Source organism: Nomascus leucogenys, chromosome 3, assembly GCF_006542625.1.
Source record: "Nomascus leucogenys isolate Asia chromosome 3, Asia_NLE_v1, whole genome shotgun sequence".
NCBI classification, from domain to species: Eukaryota; Metazoa; Chordata; class Mammalia; order Primates; family Hylobatidae; genus Nomascus; species Nomascus leucogenys.
In genome coordinates, this window is record NC_044383.1 from 98,084,777 (window position 1) to 98,110,891 (window position 26,115).

General features: G+C 42.7%; 1 protein-coding gene across 2 annotated transcripts in view; it reads right to left on the reverse strand.

The window, feature by feature from the left end:
• Nucleotides 1–26,115, reverse strand: part of FYN (FYN proto-oncogene, Src family tyrosine kinase) — a 211,097-nt gene that overhangs the window by 13,715 nt on the left and 171,267 nt on the right. Inside the window, exons 9-12 of one of the 2 annotated variants that reach the window (XM_012506091.2) lie at nucleotides 24,512–24,667; nucleotides 21,278–21,457; nucleotides 19,634–19,710; nucleotides 19,383–19,536 (exon numbers count right to left, since the gene is read on the reverse strand). In XM_012506091.2, the coding sequence (XP_012361545.1) occupies nucleotides 19,383–19,536; nucleotides 19,634–19,710; nucleotides 21,278–21,457; nucleotides 24,512–24,667 (567 nt within the window). Of the gene's footprint in view, nucleotides 1–19,382; nucleotides 19,537–19,633; nucleotides 19,711–21,277; nucleotides 21,458–24,511; nucleotides 24,668–25,069; nucleotides 25,235–26,115 lie in introns of both variants that reach the window. The other variant, XM_003255578.4, reaches the window with a different exon arrangement.

A 26,115-nucleotide genomic window follows, 5' to 3' on the forward strand; every position in this document is an offset into this window, starting at 1 on the left:
CGGGTATAGAAGATAATGTGGTCTCACTGCGTACACAAAACCTGATTAAACCACTGAGCTGCTCCCAGGGTGGGGACAACTGGATACAGCCCATGTGTTCTGCTGAAATGGGTTAGATTTCCCAAAGGCCTCCCACACCCACAGCAGGGAAAGGAATCTGCCTCCAGCTCCTTCTCTCTCCACATTTGCTGTCTTTCCTCCATTCTTTCTCCCTGTAGCGGCCATCTTTACTCCTGGGATAGTTTTTTCTTCCATACTGTAAGATCACTTTCTTGCCACTTTTTCTTCTACCATCCAGCAAGAGTACTATTTAATGTTTGTTTTTTAAAGAGCAGTTTTGCCTCCATGACTGTCTTATGAGTCTCTGACTTTTCAAGACCAAGGTGCAAATTCATGTCAAACTCAGTGGAGTCTTTTTTTTGAAAAATTTATTTGATCATTGAAAGAATCCTCTCTCTAAACCAAAAGGAAGGGTGTGGTCCACCTTGCTTTCTACAAGCTTGATGTGTGTGCAGGGAATTAAAAGGGATTCAGGCCGGGTGTGGTGGCTCATGCCTGTAATCCCAGCACCTTAGGAGGCAGAGGTGGGCGGTCATTTGAGGTCAGGAGTTCCAGACCAGCCTGGCCAACATGGTGAAACCTCGTCTCTATTAAAAATACAAAAATTAGCCAGGCATGGTGGTACAAGCCTGTAGACCCAGCTACTCAGGAGGCTGAGGCAGGAGAATCACTTGAACCCAGGAGGCAGAGGTTGCAGTGAGCCGAGATCGTGCCATTACACTCCAGCCTAGGTGACAGAGCAAGAGTCCGTCTCAGAAAAAAATAAAATAAAATAAAATAAAAATAAATAAAATAAAATAAAATAAAAGGGATTCAGCAGCTTGTGCTCTCAAACATTCGGCTCAGCAATTATAGAGCAGTTCCAGAAATTTTACTGAACAAACTAAAAGAAAAACACAAGGAATTTTTATTACTTATGGAAACACAATTACATGCTTAAAGCATGTTCATTCTGCTTAAGGAGCTCCTGAAAATCATACAAAGGCTGACAAAATCAGAACGTTTCATAGAATATTCTATAAAAAGTCACCATGTACAGAAGTGGCAAATGATTAAAATATTTAAATTGGCACAGTTTTAATAGCCAGAGGAATGATAAATTACAGCAATTAGATTTTTGTCTTAAATACAGCATATGATAACATCTTTAGTAAATCTACCCTGGCATTTTCAGGCAATATAATTTTCCTCTCCATCTCTCATGTGTCTGTGTGAAATGAAATGAAAAAAAAAAATCCTACTATTTCATTATGAGGCATCTCACATTAACACTGGAGCAGAAAAGTTACTCTATAGTTTCTCTTTTATGCATGGAGTTATTTTTAATTAGTTACATTTCTCAGGCATAATTATTTATATCTTTCCTTACGTGCTACATGATTCCACATAAGACCTGGTATTCTCTGAATAGTCGGTCGTTTTGTTTTTAAAGTTTCTTTCAAAGCATTCTTCTCACACTTCCTATCCTTTAGCATTCTGTTCACGCAGCTCTGGACTCTGAGCCACTGGGATTAATGTGATAGATTTTCTTCAGTGTTGAGAGCAGACTTTGCCCTGGACCAAACCTCAGCTGGAGTTCTCTTACTTCAGAGAATTAAAGGTATACTACATTCATTCCTATTTAAACCATCTCTTGAGCCAAATGGCTTGGAAATCTCTGACCATCTCTGAAGTAAATGGAACATTTTTCTCTGCTGTGCAGACAAATCCTGTAAATAAAATGACAACCAAAGGAGTTGTTTTTCCCCTTCTTTGAATCACTCAACATTGGTGAAGGTGTGTGTGTTGCTGAAAGTGACTATTTAAAATTTGGATACTGTCATGTTAGATTTTCCAAGGGATTTCATAATTTCACATGAAAAAAAACCAACAGCAATATCAGCCAGTTGCATTAGTCAGCTTTATTATTTTCTCATTTTATAATCTACAATAAGGATTATAATATATAAACCTTCAAAAAATGTTAAAACAAAGGCTGCATTAATGTAAGGAATCTTTGAAAGGAACTCATTTGTAGATATGTGGTCTGACTTACTACTAGTCGGAACTTACTTAAATTTGTTTTGTATTAATTTCCTTTCTAAGGCAAGCAATATATTTATACCAATGTATTTATAATGTATTTGGAGGAATAAAAAATAATGTCTTTGTCCAACTTCTCCTGCTCCTTCTCTGTCTTAAAATAGCAGCTGCTTTCGACAAAAGAAGTTTCTTTATAGATAACTCATTTTCCTTTTCAAGGAAGACAAAAGGTTAAATCAAAGCAGCAATAAGGTATTAATGATTAACTGAGGTTTCTACTGAAAAGAGCTAATCCCTGCTTCCTCTTGGACACATCTCATTACTTCTGTTTCCCCTTATCTTGGCTTCCCACCTCCTGAGGGTACAAAGCTATTGGCCCTAAAATGCAGCTCTAAATGTGGTGGAGTTAACTGGGGATTTTTGGCAGGTGTCTTTACAACTAGCCATGCAGGTTGCACAGTGTAAAACCCCAGTCTATGAAAACAGCATCCCTAAGGTTGTGTAGTACATAACCTATACAATCCCACAGGTGTCCCTGCTGCAGGGCTGCTGCAGTGAGCTCTATAAGTTAGGAGACTTCAGACACCTTGAAGGAAGGATCTCCTGGGTGTAAACGTTGCCTTTCCCTTGAAAGTAAAGTTCTGACGGCAAAAAGTCAGAATCAAAGTGATCTTCTAAGTAGTATGGACTTACAGAACAACGGAGAAAACATCAGGAGAACTGCAATGCAGTTAACTTGGTATTGTTATGTAACTAGCTGATTCACACTTTGAAATTCTTCTGCTTGGGAGCAGGATTTAGATATGAAAACAGTTTTCTCCTCTTCGCATTTTATTTAGAGGAAACAGAGCAAACTATGCAGGTAATGATCATCTATGTCACTGATATCTTGAGCTTCACTTTAACACTTACTGTACTTGTTCCATGTTTACATGAATTCAAAAAAAGAAGTGACCACTCTGTCATTTCTTACTGAATTAGCTTAACAGTTTAGGATTCTTTAGGATAAGTCAATACACAAAGGCCATAATATGTGTGCGTGTGTGTGTGGTGTGTGTACTTGGAAACATCTTTTCCACTGAATGTTTTCCAGGTACTATTTGCAAATTTTACCAAACTCCCAAGGTAAACTCATTGCCGAAACCTCGACTTGACATGGTGAAAACTTGACAACCTGGTGTCATCACTAGATGCCCTATGTCTAGGTGCCCATGTCCTAGAACTTCCAGGTAAGAGGATCTTTGTACCTTAGTCATTTAACTCCCAGGAACATATATAAGACCAGTTAGCCTTAGGCTGAATTATTCCTGTAATGAATAAATGTGTCGATGTTTTAAATAATTTCTGATACACAGCTCAATCCTGTTTCTCTGAATTCTGTTGAGATATGAAATGAGTGGTCACAAACTCTGTGTAACATCAGGGATCTTATTCACTCCTGTGGCTCCAATGACTATCTTGACCCCAATGATGCCTGCATTTATATCAGCAGATGGGACCTCTCTCTTGAGTCCCTGACTTGCATAACCAATTTCCCTCTCAATTGTCTCTCCACGATGGAGAGGTCAATTGAGAGGGAAATTGGTTATGCAAGTCAGCGCCCCTCAAATTCAACATCCAAAATTTATCTTTCCCATAATTTGGCTTCTCAATCCTTGGTGACTTTGTAAACCACCCAGTTGGTGATAACAGAATCCCGAGAATCATCCTCACCTGGACACACTATTTTTCATCACTGTGCACTTGGATCCCAGCACAGGGCCTGCCTATCGAAGGAGGTCAATACATCTTTACTGAATGATCTCTGTGCCCTCCTGCTTTGTCCCTGCCCCTGTCAGTTCCATTACATCCTGACCATTTCATGCTCTTGAATTCACTACCCTTCCTCTAGTCCTCGCTTGCTCAGCATGCCCCCCCTGGGTTTCTACAGTAGCCTTCTAATAGAACCTACATGCATAATCTGGTCCCTACCTACTTCCCCAGCTGCTTCTTACCATCCCAGATTTGTTCTCCTCTGCTCCCCTCCTCTCTCCTCTACAACCTCTCCATTGCCCTTCTTTGACTGCTTTGCAAATGCCAAGCTCCTACCTGCTTCAGGGACAGGCTATTTCCTTTGTCAAAAGCCCTCACCCCATGGCTAATTCTTACTCCTCTTTTGCTCCTGGCCAAAGTGTTACTTGCACAGGGAACCTCTGCCTGATCACTAAAGACCGGGGTAGGTTTCCTACTTCTATGCTGCCAGAGCACCTTCCTCTTTGTAGTCGTCACTACTTTTTTTCAGCAAATATTGCCTAACGAAGCTGTTATTATTAAAGTGCAATGAATGCATGAATTGTCTGAAGGCTGTCTCTGTCCCAGATAAATACTGTCCTTGAGTGCTGCAGCATGACTTCCCGGATGGCCACCACATCTCCAGTACTGAGTACAGTGTCTGGTGCAGAGAAAGCACTTGATAAACAGGTGCTGAATGAATGAATGAGTAGCTGGACAGCCCTCCTAGCCCTTCCCTTTTTGGCTGAATAACCAAAGCTCCTTACAGAGTGTATTATCAGTTCCCTGCCCTCTGGTGAGTCCTCTACTTGTCCTTGGTGACAGCACCAGTGTCACTGTCTGGATGCCCTTTTAAGAGTCTAAGAATTACCAATTGAAATGGAAAAGCAACAGCCACACACTAATGAAACTTAAAACACCTGGAGAACCCTGCATTTTCACTGCCAAAGGAAGTGTGTTCAGATCCCCTTTGGGTCAGAGTGAATGTATCTGAGTGGGGGAGACCCATACTTTGTTCTCTGAGGACAAGGGGGCCCAGTTCACTGGGGCTGCAGCTGGGGATGGGGGTGGTTAGTTACAACAGCAGAAAGACAAGGTGGCAAGGGGCCTTGGGAGAGTTCACAGTGAAACAAAGTGGAAAATCCTTAATAGACTGGATTAAGAATAAATTCTTAATAGACTGGGATGAATGCAAGTGACTAGATATCAACCATTTTGACCTCACCGAGCCCTGGTCTTCCTCGTTTAAAATAAAGTTAATAATCATCCATGCTTCAAGCAAGAGAAGGGAGAGGGCTGTGGATTTATTCAGTTATCAAAGTTTGTCCACAGAAATAACAACACAAACACCCACCACTGCTGGGCTGGCTTGTTCTTTCTTCCTACCACAAGTATTTCTGGAGTATTCCCCAGTGCCCGGCACTGCACTCAGTGCCAGGAGGACAAAAGTGAACACAGTCTCTGGCAGTCATGGAGCTGGAAGCTTAGTTTGAGGGAGATAAAATAAATGAATGGCTATTATGTATGTCAATTACAATAAAGTGCTATGAAGAATAATAAGATGCGGTACAAGGACAGATCTTGTGGGACTCTGTAACCTGCACTAGGATTTTGGATTCCATCCTAAGCGCAACAGAAAGTCACTGGGCTGTGAGCAGAAGTGCGATGACTTCCCACATCGTTCTTTCCCCTTGTCTTTTAAAACATGGAAGATAACACATCATTACCTTGAGAATGATTTATGATGAGACAGAATGGGAAAAGTGTTTTGACTTTTCAAAACTCTTCAAAAGCATCGTGACATTTCAAGGCCCATGGGTGTCTATCAGCAATTAGCAATTGGGTAGATGATGCTTCCATTGTCACTTCTGTTATGTTTACTTAATGAGTGGCTCTGGGTACATTTGTACTATTTTAGCACACTTCTCACATGTGAATAATACCAATAATCTCGGTAACAAGGCAGTAAAACTTAGCATACTCTAACCTGCAAAGCTCAAACATTTCTATGAGAAATGCGTGAATTATTTTTCTGAGTTTATTATTCCCCATGTTCTTCCTTTCTTTCCAAGCATTTTGTGTGTCTCCCCCGTGGGCTCTTCTTGCTTGGGCTTACTCAAGCAAGCTTCTTGCCTCTCCTAAGTAGCTAGGACGCTAGGTGTGAACCACCATGCCTGGCTAATTTTTAATTTAATTTAATTTTTTTTTTTTGAGACAGTCTTGCTCTGTTGCCCAGGCTGGAGTGCAGTGGTGCGATCTTGACTTACTGCAACCTCCACCTCATGGGTGCAAGCAATTCTCCTGTCTCAGCCTCCTGAGTAGCTGGAACTATTGGTGCACACCACCACGCCTGGCTAATTTTTGTATTTTTAGTAGACACGGGGTTTCACCATACTGGTCAGGCTGCTCTTGAACTCCTGACCTCAGGTGATCCACCTGCCTCGGCCTCCCAAAGTGCTGGAATTACAGGCGTGAGCCACTGCGCCTAGTTTAATTTTACGTTTTGTAGAGATGGGATCTTGCTATGTTGCCCAGGCTAGTCTCAAATTCCTGGGCTCAAGTGGTTCTCTTGCCTTGGTCTCCCAAAGTGCTGGGACTACAGATGTGAGCCACCGTGCCTGACCTAACTTGGTTCTTGCTATCCCAAACACAGTTAATCTAGTTCAGTTTGCTTTACTATAACCTGTGTCCTGCACTTAGCATGCTCACACTTGTGTCTTTTACGTTGGCTTTGGAAATGCTCTCTTTCCCTTCACCTGCTTAGCTAAAGCCTACTCAGCTCCAGTCCCACCTCCTTCATGAAGTCATCTGTGATTACTCCAGCCTTCACTAATCTCTCCAATGCACCTAGCGCCAGTGCTAGAAACAACAGTTTAATGCTTGATAATAGCAGCTACTACAATAGCTAAACATACACTGAGCGCTTTGCTAAGAGTCAAGCATGCAAAACACTGTGCACATGAGGTGGATGCCAGGAATAGTCTTGTTCTACAGATGAGAAAATGGAACACAGAGAGGAAAGCAATGTGCCAAACAAAGGACATGTGTAGATGGTAGAACTGGGATTTGAACCGAAGGCGCCAGAGCCTGACTGCATAAACACTACACACTGTTCCACTGTGTCCATGTCTCCTCTGTGTCCTTTTACTAGTTCTTTCGTAAGTTATTTAAAAAATCTCCTTAAATAGAATGCAAATCCTTTGAGGCTGGAGACACATATTTCTTCATAGCAACTTGCCTAAGGCTGGTTAAACAGCAATAAATGCTCTAACTAGCTAAACGGTCCAGCCAGGCAGTAAGTTATCTGACACCCTGACGGTCAAAGTAATTCTCTTCCTTTACACAGACTTAATCAAACTAAACGCAAAGAGCATCAATACAGTGGTGTAATAAACTAATAATTTTCTTCACTCTTAAAAGTTATAGGAATAAAATCTTCCTTTCATACGACAGCACAGCCTGACTGATGCTCTCGGTTTTTCAGTGCCAACAGGATGACTGCCCAAAGTCATTACGTCAGGATGGCCCATCCCAAGCCCCAGGCTACATTCCAGTTAATGAAGTCCCTTTATCCCTAGTGGCCAGGTAATCTGTTTTTCGCTTCTGCCTGAAATAGAAACAGCTTACTTGACTCAGTTACTTCCTGTTCTTTATGTGTTTTCATACATTAAGATGATGGCACAGGCATTTCAAATGCTCCAATGAAGACCGCAGATACTTTTGCTGCCAAATCACCTCCTGCAGTAAGAGTACATAAGCCGGCCAGGAAATGAGGAGTGGATGCTCTTCAGTGACAATGCAAAGCGGTCCGATTGTGGGCTGAGCTGGGATTGAGTGGTCACTTGTGGAAGGACCAGTATGATCATTTAGGAAAGGAGCTTCCGAGTCAGGCAACCCTGTGCTTGCACACTGGATTTGCTGGTTGATCATTTAAAATGTCCCTAAGTCTCAGTTTCCTTGTCTGTAAACTGGGGATGATAACCTCCTAAGGTTATGGTGAGAAGAATAGTTGATGTAAAAGGCTCAGCACAGTGTCTGGCACCTGGTAATAGCTAAATAAATGCCAGCTGTTATTTTATTCAGATAGTAAAGGCCTCAAGTCACTGAGTCGCACTGGCAAATGCCATCAGCAATGCCAAAGCTCTCCAAACATCAGAAGAGGAAAAGAAGATGAAAAAACCCTCCTCATCAAAACACTCATCAACCAATCACTGAGAATCTTCTGAGCATCCATGATGTCCCCAGCACCCTGTGAGGCGCTCCTGGGAAAACCAAGCACAGGTTGCCTCCGCTCTTGGGGTTTCTAGGCAGCCAGGGAGACAGAGCTCACAGGCAAACCCAACAGAGAACTAAATGGTGGCACTGCCTTTAGGAAGAAGAGGGCTCAGCAGAGAGAGGAAAAGAGAACATGAACAGGAGATGAAGGCTTCAGGGAGAGGTAGCCGCATTGGAATGATGCAGCATGACCCATGGCTCTCCCTGCGGCGGGGAGGGTCAGGGCAGGGGCCAGGACAGGCCTGGGTGGGCCCAGCTCACATCACCGGAGAGCTGAACTGCCAAGTCTCTTTTTTATTTTTCCTGGTGACCAGGTCAATTCCATAGTCTCAGAGAATATCCCCTCTGGCTAAAAAACTAGGCCAAGGTGGAGAAGGTGAAGTCAGTATTGAATAAAAGAAGCCAAATCCTTCCTACCTTCCTACTGAGAATCTGAGCTGTGCCCTAATAGCATTTTCAAGGAGGAAACCCACTAGCTTCAACAATAGACACTGTTTTTCTGAACCAAAGAGCCGTCCAGAGCCCTTTTTAATTATAAAGCCACTAACTCTGCAAATTATTATATCCAATATTTAATAGTATGCAATAATTCAACTTGAAAGTTACTCTGGGTAATAAAAGAAAAAAAATCACAAACAATGCCAATAACAGAAATTTGGTTTACAGGAGGGGGAAGTGACAAGGCTGTACCAGGACAGGATATCCTGTGAAAGAAGCAAAATCAAAGCTGACCTGACCTGGAACTTTGTGGTTATTTAAACAAAACAATGATTTCAAACCCAATGAAACTTGGCAAAGCAAAACTCAGAATTTTCACACTAGGCCAAGGGAATGACTTTCAGATTTCCCAAATGCTTCTGAAGTAATACAACTGGGTGTTTTCCAATTATCCCTGGTGACGCATTCTGTTGAAACCTCTACTTCAAGTTCATAAAGTTTTAGCATCATGTTTTCTTAAAAAAATAAATGAAAAGTAAATGTTACAATGGGTTAAGATTATATTCCATCTGAAATTTCATAATGTTGAGCAAGAAGTTTGAGAAGGAGGGAGGTTGGGAGGAAGGAGGAATGCTGTCCCACCGGGGATGCGAGTGGAGAAGGGACAAGTTAGGCCAAGGAGGACACGAACCAAGGAGTGGAATGTGGGCCAGAACATATTGCAAAGATAAGGTTGATTAAGTAGGCACAGATCCAAAGTCTCGTTGACTGGAATCCATGGAAGGAATATTCAGGCTGAGAGGGGTGAGCAAAGTTCCACGAGAGCCCAGAGTTCAAGACTGGACAGAGAAGAGACAGAAGGTCCATCAGAGGGTATTAAAAATCGAACCTAGGACAACTAGAGGACACAGGGGAGTAGACTCAGCTACCAGGGAGAACGCAGGGGCAAGGCTGGACTCTAGGCATTAATCCTGGGGTTTTGCAGTTGGGGAAGGATAGGCAGGATAAATTGTGGAAGGGCATTCGATCCAGACATGGAGGCTACCAGAAGGTAAACTGTGACATTCCTTCCAAATATCCCTAGAGGAGCCAGGAAGTCAAGGGAGGAAACTCTGGGCTGCTTGTCTTTCTCCATCACCCTCCTTGCAACGGTGACCAATGACAAACCCAGGGTAACTAATGGGACAACGCAAAAGTAGAGGATAACATCAATGGGTATCTCCTGAAATCGTGGGTATCTGGTCCTTTTAAGAAGGAAATCTGAGAACCATCAAAGGGCCTTTCCTTGGAGTACAGACTATGTTATGGAGGCTTATTTAAGTGGTTATCTTGGGTGGGATTGAAGAAAAAAGGAGCCCTGCTTGCTGTTCTAGAATACTGAGGCTCTGAATAATTCCAATTATCCTTCCAGTTTTCCAAGAGCCAGAAAGGAAGCAAAATCAGAATAAAAATTCTGTAACCTGATTACCTCTGTAAAGAGAAAACAAAACAAAACAAACAGAATAAAAATTCTGATTCACAGCTTCAACAGCATAAACACTATGTTTGTGGACTTTCAATCCAGAACAAAAGACAAGGGCTTTGTAACCATCTGCACACTGCTGCCCAGGGTGGTAAGACGAACTCACCTGAGTGATCAACGGATGTGTGGGATGTAGCTCAACACAGAAATGATGCCAAGAATCCAGCCACCCCCAGAAAGGGCAGAGGGCCCGTGTCAGTCTAACTTCATGCCACATGGCGAGCTGGGCTGCACGGGCAGCACTGGGTTTGGGGATACTGTGTGGGAACAGTTGGAGGTCACAGGGTTTGATTGGGAGCTCAGAACGTATCAAAGGATAATAGGATATACAGAAGACAAACACCACTTTGGGGTGGCCTTTTCAAACCGCTCCCCTTTTCAATCTGGTACAGTGTCTGTGCCAATGGGGGAACCACCCTGGGGATGGCAGAGCAATGCCACTGAGCCCCCTCCTTTGGCTGTAAGAAATGAGGCTTCAGAACTTGGGGCAGTTTACAAACGTACTGCGTGTCCGTGATTACCCAGATGATGCAAATGCAGGAGTTCCTTTTGCCAGCAAGGCAAGACAAGGAAGCCAAATGACATTTTTGATGTTTGACGGCAGTATGCAGTTCCTATTTACACACTTTAAAATCACAGAGGGTGACCATCTGCCTCCTTCTTGATGATTACCAAGAAACGTGGGCTGCACAGACTGAGGACTTGCTCTTGACCATTCATAAACAACCACCGAAAGGCTCTGCCCAAAACAGCACAAAGGAGAAAGAGATGCTCACACAGAATACAAAATGGGACTGACCAGCACAGATAAAGGGGAAAGGTGTGCAAAGAAGCTGGGCTTGAGGTGACCACTGCTTACCTCCAATCCATTTGTATCCTCTGGGCAGAGTCAGAGCTGCCCGAGGGTGGGGGTGAAAGAAATTGGTCCCATCTCCGACCTGAAACAGTTTTAATCTTTAAAGAGAGACTGTAGTAGGAAAGGGTGATTTAGAGTCCCTTTTCTTTTAATTTTAATCTTTGGCTTTCAACACACCCTTTCCTGGAGGAAAATGGATGCGCTCTACAATTCATCTCCATTTCCCTGCCAATTTGACCTGCTCCCCCTAACTATTAATCTGGGCCCTGAAGCTCCACGGTGGCTCAGCAGATAAACAAAGCAGTCCCTCCCAGAAACGAGGTGGAAGCTCAGAGCTTGAAGCGACAGAATACAAATGAAGGAGCTTTTCTGCTTAGTGACTGAAGTGTACCAAACTCGGATCCGGGAAGCTTGATTACAAGCAGCATGGTTCAGGCATGCGACTCAGCTCAGCGGGAAAGCCGTGTCTGACCTCGGAGGGCAGGGCATTCTGTCAGGCAAGTCCCCTGGGGTCTCTCCCTAGACAGCCCTCAGGATGATAGACTCTCAATGTGGGCTGGGGAGTCGGGGGTTGGCGTGGTCATTTTATGGCGGCACCACTGAGTTGGGAACACACTAGTCGGTGCTTAAGGCAATGGCTTGCATTTTAAAGGGTTTGCTTTTCATCAAAGGATGGTTTGCTTCTCTAGCATGGAAGAATTAGATTAAATTCAGTAATTAAAAAGGTTTTTTTTTTCTTCCCTTTCCCTCTCCTGATATTTGCTGTTCAGGTCACAGCACACTGTGCGGGAATGGCAATGCTGTTGTTGACAGAGAACAAGAAATTCATGTGCTGACGGGGGCAGAGGGAGGGCATCTCACGGCGAGATCAGCCTTGATCTGCCAACGGATTACAGGGGCCTCAGAAGCGGCTCATTAATAATTCTGCAGGAGCCCTTGAGCTGGAAAGCTGGCGCTCTGAGTCTAATAATCCCCAGTCGTTGTAATACAAAAGAAGGACAGGAATTGAATTCACAGTTCTGGATTGTGAAATTCAAAATTTGAAAAAAATAGTGATCCACTTCTTCCTGACTGTGTTTGTCAACCTAGCTGCCTGCTCGTTTGTGTTAAATGGCTACTGTGCTTTTTGAATCTAAAATCTGATTATATTTAATTAGTACAGGCATCTGGAATTTCTAATACACAAAGAGTTATTAAAGTAACAAATCTTTCTAAAATATGTTTTCTATGAAAGAATGTGTTAATTTATGCGGCAACAATTTTTTAACATGAAATAATTAACATGAAAACTGCAACAATTAGTAATTCTTCGTAGTCTAATTTATACTTGAATTTTCCTCCAGACAATAATCTATTCTATTTAAACCCTCAATACTGGGAGCATTTGAACAGACACATTTTTCTTCTTCTATTTAATACATAAGCCTAAATTTACAGCAGTCTTACACAAAGACCCGAATGTTCCTATTTTTATTTACAGTCCAAAGATCGAAAGATTATGTTTCCTTGACATTTGTTTCATTAATTTTGAACTTAAAAAACAAACCAACCAAAACCATAGAGCAACCCAGTTCCTGTCCTTCATGAGGATTCAAATCAGGAGAAAGGATAATAGAGGCAGAGCTCCCTGATGGGAGTGATCAGGAAAACCCGAAGTGGGGTGTGTGTCAGAGAGAGAGAGAGAGAGAGAGAGAGAGAAACACAGCTATTGGCATCCATTGGATCAATAATATTATAGTAATATTACTATTACTACTATTGCCAGCTACCACTATCAGCTCAGTGTTGGCTTTGTGCCAACTGCTTTATGGTTATTCGCAGGGAAGCCATACAACAATTCTATGATATAGATAACTATTATTATCCCTATTTTAAGAGGAAGAAATAAAAGCTCAGAGAGGCTAAGCAACTTGCTCAAGGTCTCACAGTGAATTAGCAGCAATGCTAGGATTTATACCAAGACACTTTGATCTCATGGGTCATGCTCTTTACCAGTCCAGGCCCTGCCATCTTTGGGAGGGGACTGAGGTGTATGTGAGAAGAAGAAAAGAGGTCAAGCTAGCCAAAAACAAAAAACCAAAAACCAAAATAAAACAGAACAAAAAAACACCAAAGTGCTGTGGGGAGGAGCTGGAAGAAGTGAGTAATACCAACAACTTCTACTAATTGTCTTCTTGAATTCTTACAACCACCTTAAAGGTAACCAACACCAACCCTATTTTATGATGAGAAAGGTGAGGCTCAGAGGGGCCAGAACTTATGCTCTAGGAATACGGCACCAGGATGTGAACACAGGCTTATCTAGCTCCAAAGCTCTTGTGCTTCCCATTACTCCAAAGACAATCTTGGAGTGTGCAAGGAATATCAATGCAATAAACAACACTTTCTGGAGGTTCCTGCAGCCACAACAGCATTTGATTCCCGGAGACAGCCATGCACATTGCTGAGAGACAGCAGGAGAGCCTGTCTCACAAGAGTGTGGGGGGGTTGGTAACCTTGGTTATTTCCATTGCTGTAAACAAATATTTGTTAAATACTACTATGTGCTCTGTGTCTACAAGGGCCCGCTGCTAGTCTTTAAACTAAATCACTTCTACAGAGAAGCAGTAAGACCGACTCCACACATACTCAGGAGAACTGCTCCAGCCGTGCTCATGCAGCGTGTGTGTGCTCATGTGTGCTCATGTTGATGTGTGTATGCACATGCCTCAGTGAAAATGCTGAGAAGGCCCATCTGATATTCAGACTTCACAAGATTAAAAACAAGAGAGGCAGCGCACAGGCAGGGATAGTTCTCAACACAGAATGCAAATATGAGAAAACAGGCAAGTTGGCCGGAGACGAGGACAGTGGATGCGTGACTCCCAGCTGTGTCCGGGGTGGAGGGGCCCTTGGAGCATGCAGGTATATCAAAATGGTGACTGCCCAGATCCATTGACTGGCCCAGGCTATAAAATAGGGAGACAGTATTTTTTTTCTTGAAAGATTGAATTTTTTCTCTATTGATTACTAATAGTGATTCTCTTTAAAAACTTTTTAGACTTTTCAAGGAAAATGTATGTCAAATACAAAAAGTTGAGGTTATAAGGATGATTTTTACATTTCACAACTCTCAAAGAACTTTTATAGATAGCCCATGTAAGTTTCACACTAATGATGTGAGGTGATCGTTTTTATTATCACCATTTTACAGATGATAAAAATGAGGCTCAAAGAGCTTAAGTAACTGGCCTGCGGACACCAAGCTTGTAAGTGACAGAGCTGATTCAAAGCCAAGGACCCTAACGTCCAACCCCCGGTTCCTCAGCCTCACTAGGCTGCCTCACTAGCAGCTTAGAGGGAAGTACAATACTGGCAAATGACACACTAAGTGTGTACTCTCCTTTTTAAAAATATGTCCACAAAATCTGTTAGGCAGTAACTGCAATTGCTAACCTAGGTTTCTCCTGTAATTACCAATTCCACTGGAGAACATAGCCCAGAGAGACGAGGGCATGTGTGCATCACCACAGCAGCCTTATTTATAATGGCCCCAATTTGGAAATAACCCCAAATGTTCAGGAACAGTAGAATGGAGGCTCTGTGATATATTTGTACAGCGGAATACTACTCAGCCATGAAAAGAGCTACTGTTCCATGCAGCAATATGGAAGAATCTCACAGACATAAGAATGGGAAAGAAGCCAGACACAAGAGTAATACTATAGGATTCATGTCTGTGATGTTCGTTTACAGGCAAAACTTACCAATCTATGGTGAAAAGGGGAAAAAAGGGCTATTTGTGGGGGTGGTTACTGACTGGGAGTGGGAATAAGGGGTCTTCTGGGGTGCTGGAAGTATTCTGTATCTTTAACTTTGGGGTGGACTCAGGGGCATATATGTACGTAAAAATTCATCAGGCTGCACACTTCAGATCTGTTCATTTTACTGTATGTGTGTTATAGCTCAATGAAGAATAAAAAGGTATCCACAAAAGGAAGTTATGCTTACACACAGCCACGTCTGTCTGAACTTATTAGTCAACATTAGTCGGCACTGAAAGCTCATGAAGAAAAAACTAGAGTCTGCAGAGGATTTTTCCACTGCTTCTCTCCTGCTTGTGCGATCTCTGAAGGAAGTGAGGGCTGGAGGGGCTGTGAATTTCCGGAAGCAAGGCTTGTGACATCCGCCTATGTCGGGGGTCACAGGAGACAGGTGTGGTATGGACAAGAAGATGGACAGCAGATCCTTGTGGTGCCTGTGGTGAGTTCTGGAATGATTCTGGGAAGAAGGTGCAGTGGTGGGGTAGGGAGGCGGCTGTGACCAGACCTCAGGGGAGGGCTGGAGGGCTGAGGGCCCAGCTGTGGCAGTGAGACCCAGTGAGGGCACCCCGACTCATCTCTCTGGGCTTGGAGGACCAAGACAACCATCTCAAGTCTCAACAGATCCAAACCCAAATGCATCCTCTTTCTCTGAAAGTAAGATCTTCCCAAGTACTCATTTCTGTTATTGGTAATGCCATTCTCACAATCACCTGCATTTGACTACTTGGGAATTGTCTTTGATTCTTCTCTCTTTTTCCTGAATAGTGTTTGAGACTTTCCATGTATCTACAATCCATTAACTCATTTGTTTATTCCCCAAGAACTTAGTATTGTACCAGATATACCAATAGTAACAAGCAACATTTATCACTATGTGCTGGGTACCCTGTTAAGCACTTTACATGCATTGTTTCACTTAATCTTTGCAAAAATGCATACAGCAGACAAAATGTCTTTCCATTTTACAGATGGGTAAACTGAGGTATGCAAAAGTTAAATAGCTTGCCTAAGGCCCCAGATCGTCAGGTGGTAGAGCTGGATTTCAAACCCAGTTCCATCTGACTTCAACAATGCCTCACGTGTTCCTCCTCATGCTTGCTGACTGTTGTGCAGTCTTAGGCTTCTTGATATCAGTAGCTCCTAGTAAAGACCTTTCATAGATAAGGCACTCAAATAACTGATGTTGGCATTATTTAGAGACTCTGACTGGGCAGAATTTAGCAAAGTGTTTATAACTAAAGACGAACTATCTGCTGTAATTGAGTGATATGTCCAGGGAATAGAGAATAAGCAATCGCCCCAAATTTCTAGTTGCTTCTAGAGTGCTGTCAGTGGAAGACCATCCTCACAGGCTCAGGGCCTGGCCTTGACCTCCTCCCTGACATGGGCTGCTGCTCAGTCCTGGGTAGCTGGGGTGGTGGGAAGCAAGGAGCACAGGAAGGACTGTGGAACCCAGCTCCACACTCCAATTCTGCTTGTGCCCTATGCAATGCCACCTCATCTGCCCAAGGGGTGACAGATATTTCAGTGCACCCTGAGATGGGAAACTCACAACTGTTTTGAAAACAATTGTCATTCATGGTCCTAAAATATCTGTGTTTGGTGCATGTTTCCAAATGCCGCCTGCATTCCCATAATCAAGATGCAGCATGGCTGTGGCCTGTGGGTAACATAAAACCCGACTTGCAAATATTATTAGGCACGCGGACCAGCTGTCTGGAGGAGCTGATTAATTCCCGGCAGAAACTTCAGCACACAGCACACATGCCATCTGCAGAGTACACCAGCAGACACACACCAGGCCCTTTCTGCCTCATAAAGCGGCCGGGGCAGGGCAGGCCCTCGGGAGGAATTTTATAAACAGTTGGGTTGTCCCAGTGCTGGAAAACGAAGGTCTCCCCAACTCCCTCACATAGGCACACTAGAAGGCGCTCCTTAAAAACAGTCCCATAAAATAAAGGGGAAAAGGGATGTATGACTAATCCTCTCCATCTTTATTTTCTTTTCTTTTCATCACTGACTTGATGAGAAACGGTCAGCATAGTTTAGGATGGTAGATGCAACAGGGTCAGCCATATCTGGATTCAGATCCTGGCTCTGCTATTTTCCTAGCTGTGTGACTTTGTACAAGTTACTTAACCCCTCTGAGTCTATTCCTATTGTTTCCCTGCCTGATCCTCACGTTTCCCCTCAGGCCTGGCAATTGGAAGGTATTTTATAAATGGCTCTGCCACTTCCTACCCCTCTGCTGGACAGCATTTCTTTTATTCTCCTTGGACATCCTGGGACCTGCCTCGCCAAGCTTCGGTTTTTCCCCCAGTTCAGTTCTCCAGTTCACTTACTTCTTACTTCTCTCTTTCTAGTGTTTGGCATGGATTTGAAGGTGTTTGGGAAAGGGAGGAAAGAAGAAAAATGTTTGAAGAAGGAAGGATGGGACCCTTGATTTCAAAATTAAGTAAGGAAATGCAGTACAAAGGCTACAAGTACAAGGTTGGCCTTTTGAAAGGGGCTCTGATGGCAGCTGGGGACGTGATGGTGGAGCTGGGCACCCGGCAGAAGGGCAATCAGGACGGCTAATGCAGAAGAACAGCTGGCAGCCAGGCTGAGGGCAGCAGCCTGATGGGAGGGGAACCAGCGAGGGAGGCCAATCACCTAGGGCCACAGCCTGAGGAGCCTCACTCCAGTGAATAAGGCGTGGACTAAACCCCCAGGCCCTATTAACAGCACCCCTGCCAGCATCCTCTGGCTCCTGGCCTGGCAACCTTTTCATTTACCCATGGTTCATAAGCGTTAACCACAAATCCTGTAGAGTTCAAAGTCCAGGAAAAGGGGAAAAACTCGACTCACACACAGAATGGTGAGCACAGGGCTCTATTCTAGCCCTTTCCTTAATCAAATATTCATGTCTCACAACCTTCGCCCACTCTTCTTCCGAGTCTGAGGAGCTGGGATCTGACAGACTTGCCTCAGGATAAAGTCCCTCATTCAGGGCAAGTCTCAGATCCACTGGCACTCAGGTCCTCTCGGCTCACCTTGCCTCAAAATCACATGCACATTCCTCTCTGGACGGCCAGTGCCAATCAAAGCTGCAGTGCACCTTTGATTAGAGCTACAGCACGCCATCTGGCCCAGCACCGGGGGTGTATGTGTGTGTATAACGCACAGGCATGCTTGCTGTGTGAGCATTTGGCTCCAGGACAAGAACTGCCACGTGTTGGGGAAATTCAAATAGCTGAGCTGTCTGACCGACATGTAATTCAGCATTTGGACAGTATCGGTAGCAGCCAGGGTCTTAGTTTAACATTTTTCCTCAATACTTGAGACTGCTAAGAATGCTTCCATTCTCAGAGTCAAATGAAGGGAGAGGATAATTGGCATGAAATGAAAGAATCAAGAGGAGAAGCAACAGGGGCAAGAGAAGGAGAAGGAAAAAGAGAAAGAAAAGGACTTCAGAGCTGGCCATTATGAAATGCAGTAGAAAGCACCACCCTGTAATACATTCCAGTCACTGCTCGCCTTTGCTTGGGATGACTAGGCTTTGGTTAGAAACACCAACAATGAAAGTTCCCCCTTGCCCCAGTTATAAACATTATATTCTACATGAGGAGCCTATACTCGATTGCAAACCAGATACTTAATCCCACACTTTGACCTGGTGACCACTTTGTCAGTATCTGGGAAGAAAGAAAATATTCCTAAAAACTCCTTTCTAGTATCTGGTGCTCTAATAGCATCTGAAAAGCTGCCCCACTGGGATGGCTGCTGAGTTGGGATATATTTTACTTAAAGGCTAATTTCTAAAAATTTTTGCAGAGGGTGGGATGGCAGGGATGATGAAAGGAGGCAGAGATTTTCGAGTAACTATGCTGTTACCATCTATAGTCTAAGTCCTCTCTCCACTCTCCCTCTCCCTGCTCTGGACCCATAAGGATTCATCGCTGAGTTCCTGTGACATCATCTACTTCTGGTTGGGTCTGGCAGAAGACCTGGAAGTGGGCTAAAGAGTGGGGTTGGGTGTGAATCCCCAGATCCATCCCTGCCATCTCTCTTTACTGAGGAGGCCCTCTCTGTGCAGTGGCCCATTCTGACTTCTTGTGCCCACTTCTCTGCCCCCTTGCCTTTGAGGCCTTGGTTCTGTTGCTGTTACAAGCTCTGAGACACTGCACCATGCCCTGTTGGCTTTCTGAAACCCTGCCTGTACCTTTGTAAAAAACTCATTTCTTAACTTCTTTAATTTGAACGTGCCTTCTGCTTTCTGCTGAGACATACACTGATTGAATGACAAACTAAAACTTGACGATCCCTTGGCTTTCCCCAGCCTTCTTTCCCCAAAAACAGAGTATCCTAGGCCTGGATGCTGTGAGGAGACCAGCATGAGCCAAGAGGACCACAGCAGCAAATACCAATACCCACCCACCCACCAAAAACCAATATCTCATCCCTCCACTGGGCCCACAACAGTCTCCCACCTGCAGAGCTGTCAAATTCCTGCCAGATCAAGGAGTCCAAACCAAGCTGAAGAATGACATTTCAAGTATTTTCTGAAGGAAGGGAAGGGAAGGAGGAAGGAAGGGCCGTGCAGTAAGCGACTGTTCTCACAGCTGTGATCACCAGCCATTGTCATTCAAGTGCCCACCTTGTCTTGCTGTGTATTCATTGTCTTCGATCAATCGGGCCAATCCGAAGTCAGCAATCTTGCATATGAGTCCATTCCCCACTAGAATGTTTGCTGATCGCAGATCTCTATGGATATAATTCATGCGCTCGATGTAAGCCATTCCTGCAGCCACCTGTGGAAATCCAGGGAACAGGACATGTTACACCATGACCCAATGTACTTACACGTCATTAAATCTATGGCACATCAAGTTACCCTGCAGGGCCTACCTGTGCTGCCATGTCCACAAGATTTGGTAATTTCAGAGCTCTTCCTTCCCCATCTTTTAAGAAATCCAGTAAACTTCCTATGAACAAAACATAAAATCATTTCAATTTACTTTGAAAGATAATTCCCAACGGAGAGCTGTATTTGGTTTTCTTATTAAAAGTAATAAGGTAGTCAAATGGAATAATGCCATCCACATGGGGGGACAAAAAGGTTTATATAAAAAAGCAGGGTAGAAAAAAGTAAACGCATGGAGAAGTAACAGTTTTACCTTTTAAAAACAAACAGCATTAATTCCATTTCTAGGAATAACAACATATATTTGATAAGACTAGAAGAAATGGGACTCAATCTCCCTTTATGGCATAAAGAGGAACCTATGAAGAACTGCACCTCTTCAATCCCATTCCCCAATCACCCCTGCACAAAGAATTGATGTGGGGAAAATACAGCCCAGCTGAGTGGTCCAAAACTGTGGTCTTGGGACCAGCAGCTACAACACCACAAGGGAACTTGTTAGATATGCAAATTCTCAGGTCCCATCCCAGATCGAGTAAATCAGAAACTTTGAAGGTTGGGTCCAGAAACTTGGGTTTTAAGGCCTACAGGTGATTCTAATAATACAAGGTAAAGTTTGAGACTCACTAGCTTAGATTATTTACAGATTTTGAATCAAGAAAAGACAATCTGAAGAATACGGGCGGGGCAGATGGTCCCCCTTAATTAGATCATAGCCAGCCAAGCCTTAAATCAGACATCTGAAACAAAACATTGGAAGCTTCAGAGCCACTATTATAACACAGCCTAAGGAGGCTTAGAACTAACACCAAAGCAGGGATAATCATTTGCAGAAGCTGGAGGCTTATGATGGTCATCAGTGATATTTTATGCTTTAATCACAAAGTTATTTACAAAATAACCCTGGACACAAAGGACAAGCAGTTTGCCAGAAAAAAATTCCCATTATATTTTAAAAGAAAGTACATGGAAAAGGAAAATTACACTGGTATCCTCTGATGTACAGTGTATTGCCTTTTAAGGCTGTTTCTTGTTTGGTTCATCTATTTTTCCAAAACAAAATGATCTTTGGCCTTATCCCCAACAATGCTGGTTTGATTAGAAAGAGGGGTTGCGGGGGAGAGAATGTGAGAATAAATGTGGTCTCTGGAAGCATGTAATTTCATCGTCTGACGTTTAAGAAGAGAGCTGGGAAAAAAAAAGATGTTGAAATGATGGAGACTAAACTTAGCTTAGAGACCAGTGTCTGATATTAATTGTTTAGCCCTGCAAAAAGGAAATGTAACAAAGGCTACTACATTCAAAATAACAACAAACTATCATAACCCTCCGTACCACCCCCATATTAAAAATGAATGTTTTAATTATGGAGAGGAGCTTGAATTTCTGACACACATAACATGTAAAAGGTATTTGGCATTTCACAAGGATTTGAGGCAGGGGTAAACTCAAGGTTAGTCTGTTTTAAAAAATGTTTTCATTAATGAGCGCATAACTGGTGGTTCCTAATGGGAATACTTGACCCAGGCAGAAACTAGAAAAGCAGTAAGTAGGAAGCCTCCATTTCTCTCCCCCAAACAACCCCTTAAAGGCACTGTGAGCTGGAGACAGGAGAGGCGTTGCCCAACCTTTATTCATATACTCGGTGACGATGTAGATGGGCTCCTCAGACACCACTGCGTAGAGCTGGACCAGCTTGTCGTGCTTCAGCTTCTTCATGATCTGCGCTTCCTCAAGGAATGATTCGGGGGACATTGTGCCTGGTTTAAGAGTCTTTATGGCTACTTTTGTGTTTCCATTCCAGGTACCTACAAACATCCCAGAATATGAAGTCAAACCAAAGACCTTCTTTTGATGGAAAAAGAAGGTTTTGACCACCAGCTATTTGCATAAGATTAGATTTTAAATTTAAAACACTTAATACAGTTTTTGTTGAACAAAGACATTCAATTGCAAGGACTCTGTCAAGTATTTTAACAGAAAAAATGAGTTTATTTGTGGTTATGGCTAGGATGGCTATATTAAGATTTATAACTCAATAAAAATTTTTTAAATTTTGATATATTACCAATCTCTCTTTTTTTGGCTCAGTCATATGATTACACATTTATACCAAAAGCTCTGCACCAGTGTTTACAGTGATGAAAGTCCAGGGGTTGGAACAGGCCTGGTCATCTAATAGCTGTCCCTTAGGGAATACAGTGAGCATGGAAGAAATTAGATTATTTAAGTTTATGGGGTGTGCCATTTAAAAAATATGGTACCAGATGAGGATGTCTGGAAATTACCTCTAGACTTTCAATGTCTGCAATGGACAAGTTACTTGACTGGGTCCTTGCACAGGTGTGCCAAGCATGCTGATAAGCACTGGCAAGGAGCTCACAGTCTGCTTGCCAATACTTCAACCAGGTAAGGCAAATTCCTCAGCTTTACTGATGGCTAGCCACAAGAACAATGGCTTCTATCAGGTAGGTAGACAGGTGAAATTAAACAGCAGCTGAGAGGGAACAGAAATATTTAAATTTAGCATGTTAAAAAAAAATCTAGCAAATCTGAAGGCAAGGCCTGGATTATGATTGTCCTCAGTTACCTCATCTGTAAAATATAGGAATGGAACTGGATTATCTTTTGGGTCTCTTTCAGCCTCAGCATTAAAAAAACAAAACCACACCTAGGTTCTACGTGTATTCCATTATTAGGCCTATGATGCTGAAGAATAACTTTATAAAGGGGAAAAATCTGCTAATTTATTTTCTATTTGAAAAAGAAGACTGGTTTAAATTAAGATTTTTATATTTAATATAACTGACTTTGGAATTTAAGGATTCTGTAAATTGGAGTTCTTATTATCCTGTTAAAGACATGGTTCATACAATTACAACATGCAACCTACAAAATATAAATTATGAAAAAAACAAGTAGCTTAAAGAAAAGTTCATTTAAACTTCATAAATATCTGCCCACTAAGCATTCATGGGAAATTTGACAATTTATAAGTGATCTTTGCTATTTAAGAGTCAGCACCCCAAATTTTAAATACATTAAGATCTTCCTCTGTAATACAAACTTTGTTAATTACACAGACATCCATCCCAATTCTGATGGGCATGTTGTCTTGTGTTTATTGGAAAATAAAATGTGAACAGTATATGTAATGATTTAAAGTTGATATTTGTAAAATTTGAAAATAAATTTTCTAATAGGGTCCAATTCTCTGTGATTGTGTGAGTAATTTGACTAAAATCCTCTATTATTAGAAGGTGAATGAGGAAGAAGGAGGTCATATATTTTATGATACTTGAGATTAAGTCCAGAGAGAGATGGACACAATAATGTGGATTTATTAAACTAGCTAACTCATACATATATATGTGTATGTCTGTCTATTACCTATTTATCCACCTAACATACCTACATATATCTTTGTAGCACTTATCACTTGCTGGGCTATGTTTTAAGTGCTTTAACTGTATTAACTCTTTTTTTTTTCTTTTCTTGAGATGGAGTTTTGCTTTTGTTGCCCAGGCTGGAGTGCAATGGTGCAATCTCCGCTCACCACAACCTCCACCTGCTGGGTTCAAGCGATTCTCCTGCCTCAGCCTCCCGAATACCTCGGATTACAGGCATGCACTACCATGCTCAGCTAATTTTGTATTTTTAGTAGAGGCAGGGTTTCTCCATGTTGGTCAGGCTGGTCTCAAACTCCTGACCTCAGGTGATCTGCCCACCTTGGCCTCCCAAAGTGCTGGGATTACAGGCGTGAGCCACTGCGCCTGGCCACCTGTATTAACTCTTTTAATGCAGACCACACCTAAAGATCTATACCCACACATAGCAAAGGGTACTGATCGATACTGTTTTTAATGAGTTCTGAGGAAGGAAGATAGAGGATTCCATAAGTATTAATATTGTTTTACTGAAACATGTTTTTGAGTGGGGCCTAAATCCATGAATTGTTTCTAAGCAAAGCTGCAACTGACCCAAAAGGGCTATAAAAGAAATTACAAAGGCCCGGTGCAGCCAGCCTTATCAATGACAATCAAATAAAGAGAAGTATGTATCTCTACTGAAGATCTACTATCTGCAAGGGACTTTAAACATATTAACCCATGTAATCCTAAAAATAATCCTATAAAATAAGTATCATTCTGGCCAGGCGTGGTGGCTCACACCTGTAATCCCAGCACTTTGGGAGGATGAGGCTGGCAGACCACCAGGTCAGGAGATCAAGACCATTCTGACTAACATGGTGAAACTCTGTCTCTTCTAAAAATACAAAAATTAGCTGGGCATGGTGGCAGGCACCTGTAATCCCAGCTACTCGGGAGGCTGAGGCAGGAGAATCGCTCGAACCCGGGAGACGGAGGTTGCAGTGAGCCGGTATCGCACCACTGCACTCCAGCCTAGCGACAGAGCAAGACTCCGTCTCAACAACAACAAAAAAGTATCATTCCAATTTTACAGATGAAAAAACTGAGGCTTAAAGGAGTTAAATATGCCCCTTGTTCGTGGTTAATTAGCTAGTAAGGATTCAAACCCAGGCCCATTGAGCAAAATGCCCATAGTCTTTCTTATGGCTGCCCATATACAGTATCTTACCTTCCCATTTCTTAGGAAGAGGAAACACCAGATTCACAGTGTACTGGTTTCCTGTTCTGCGGGTGCCTTAATTAACCACATGAAGTAGGAAAGATGAGCACAGCAAGGTATCAGCATATTCTGAAAATCTGGATGGCCTGTGCCCGTCTAGTTATCCAGGTTAAGTGTCTTTGTCCCAACGGCTGTGTGTGCATTTTTGTTCAAAACCATCCTTTTAATCGGCTTTGAGATGCAGCCAAAACAAAATGTGCCCTCTGCCTTACCAAGCCACACTTCAGCGAAACACCCCTGACCCAGCTTCTTCTCCAGACACAACGAACGACGTGCAACTTCCCAAGCATCTTTAGCCAATCCAGAAGTTTGTGGGGTACAACTCGATGCAATCACAGTTAAGTTAAAACACAAACCATCAGCTTTCTCTACAGGAAAGGGAATTAATAAAGAAAACACAGTCCTTATAATCCATAATTATGCATGCACTAGGAAAGATGGAAGGTGACTTGCCCGTTAGGACGACATTCAACAAATATTTGCTTTTGGAAATGAAGGGCAAGACATTTTATGGCAGCTTGGACCATTTGCTGGTTTATGAATTGAGTCATGTAATAGTACAACTTGAGCCATTTGCCAATTTTGCCCACTTCCTATCTTTTTTTAGGAATTCCAGAATGTTAAAACCAAAACTAAAATTATTATTCCCCACTATTAGTAATTCAAACTTTCTTCCTGGTCACGCAGTCTTTATTTTCACCTTCCATCTTTCATGTTTGGGATTTCCCAAACGGGGAAGCTAATAAGAGAGTAATTGAGTCTCAGCATACCCATCCATACTTCCCCAAACTGCCCATTTCCCAGTCTCTTGATCAACTGCAGGGATTCTCGAGGGATTTCCCAGACATCTTTGGTTTTGACAGACAGATCGGTAAGCCTTGGCATCCCTTTGTGACAGGGAACTACTAGGCGGCAGCAGAGACCTGCAGCTCTCTCTGATGGAGCAGGGCAGGGGCAGGAGAGGGAGAGAAGAGCAGAACACATGTAATGACAACACTCATAAGTGTAAACCCACACTAGCGGCGCACAGTGCTCCTCAAACAGTGCTACACCAGCAGACGACCACACACATCGTGGAACACTAGCAGCACACAGCGCTCCTTAAACAGCGCTACACCAGCAGACGACCACACACGGTGGAAGATCAGACGCCACACACGGAAACATTTTCATTGGAGGTAGAATAGAGGACATTTTAAATTTAGACTACTCCATGAGCCCAGGTACGATACAGTCTATACATAGATAGACACGCAGACTGCTTTGGTTTCTGTACTCACTGAGTAAGAAAAACGTTTTCAGCTCAATGTGCTAATAACATGTTTTTGGGAAGGCTGAAAATATCCTTACTAATTTCAAACAGTGGTTTTGGATTAAAGAACATCAATATGACTGTTCTTCCCCACCTTTAGTATCTAGATTACCCAGGGGATTAGGGATCTCTCTATATGACTATACTTAAAGTTATAACTTTAGTGGAGGATCCTTCTATAGAACATTAAACTGTTATAAACTAGTAAGGCTGAAGATTATAACTGGTGGGGAAAAAAAAGAAGTCACTTTTTTTAGTGATGTGTTTGGCTTTCTAACTGATTCCATTCCATCAAGTCAGATACTCCTGGGCTGCTTCTTTGATATTTTCCATTAAAAAAAAAAACAACCTTTTAACAGTCTTCGATGTATAATTTAGGTGTCTGGTTTGAAAGGAGAAAGAATGGAAACTAAAATTCACAGAAATTCAAGATGTGAAAGAATGTATTCTTTATAAAAAAAAAAGAAGAAAGGAAAAAGTAGTTATCACTCGGAGGTTTTTTTT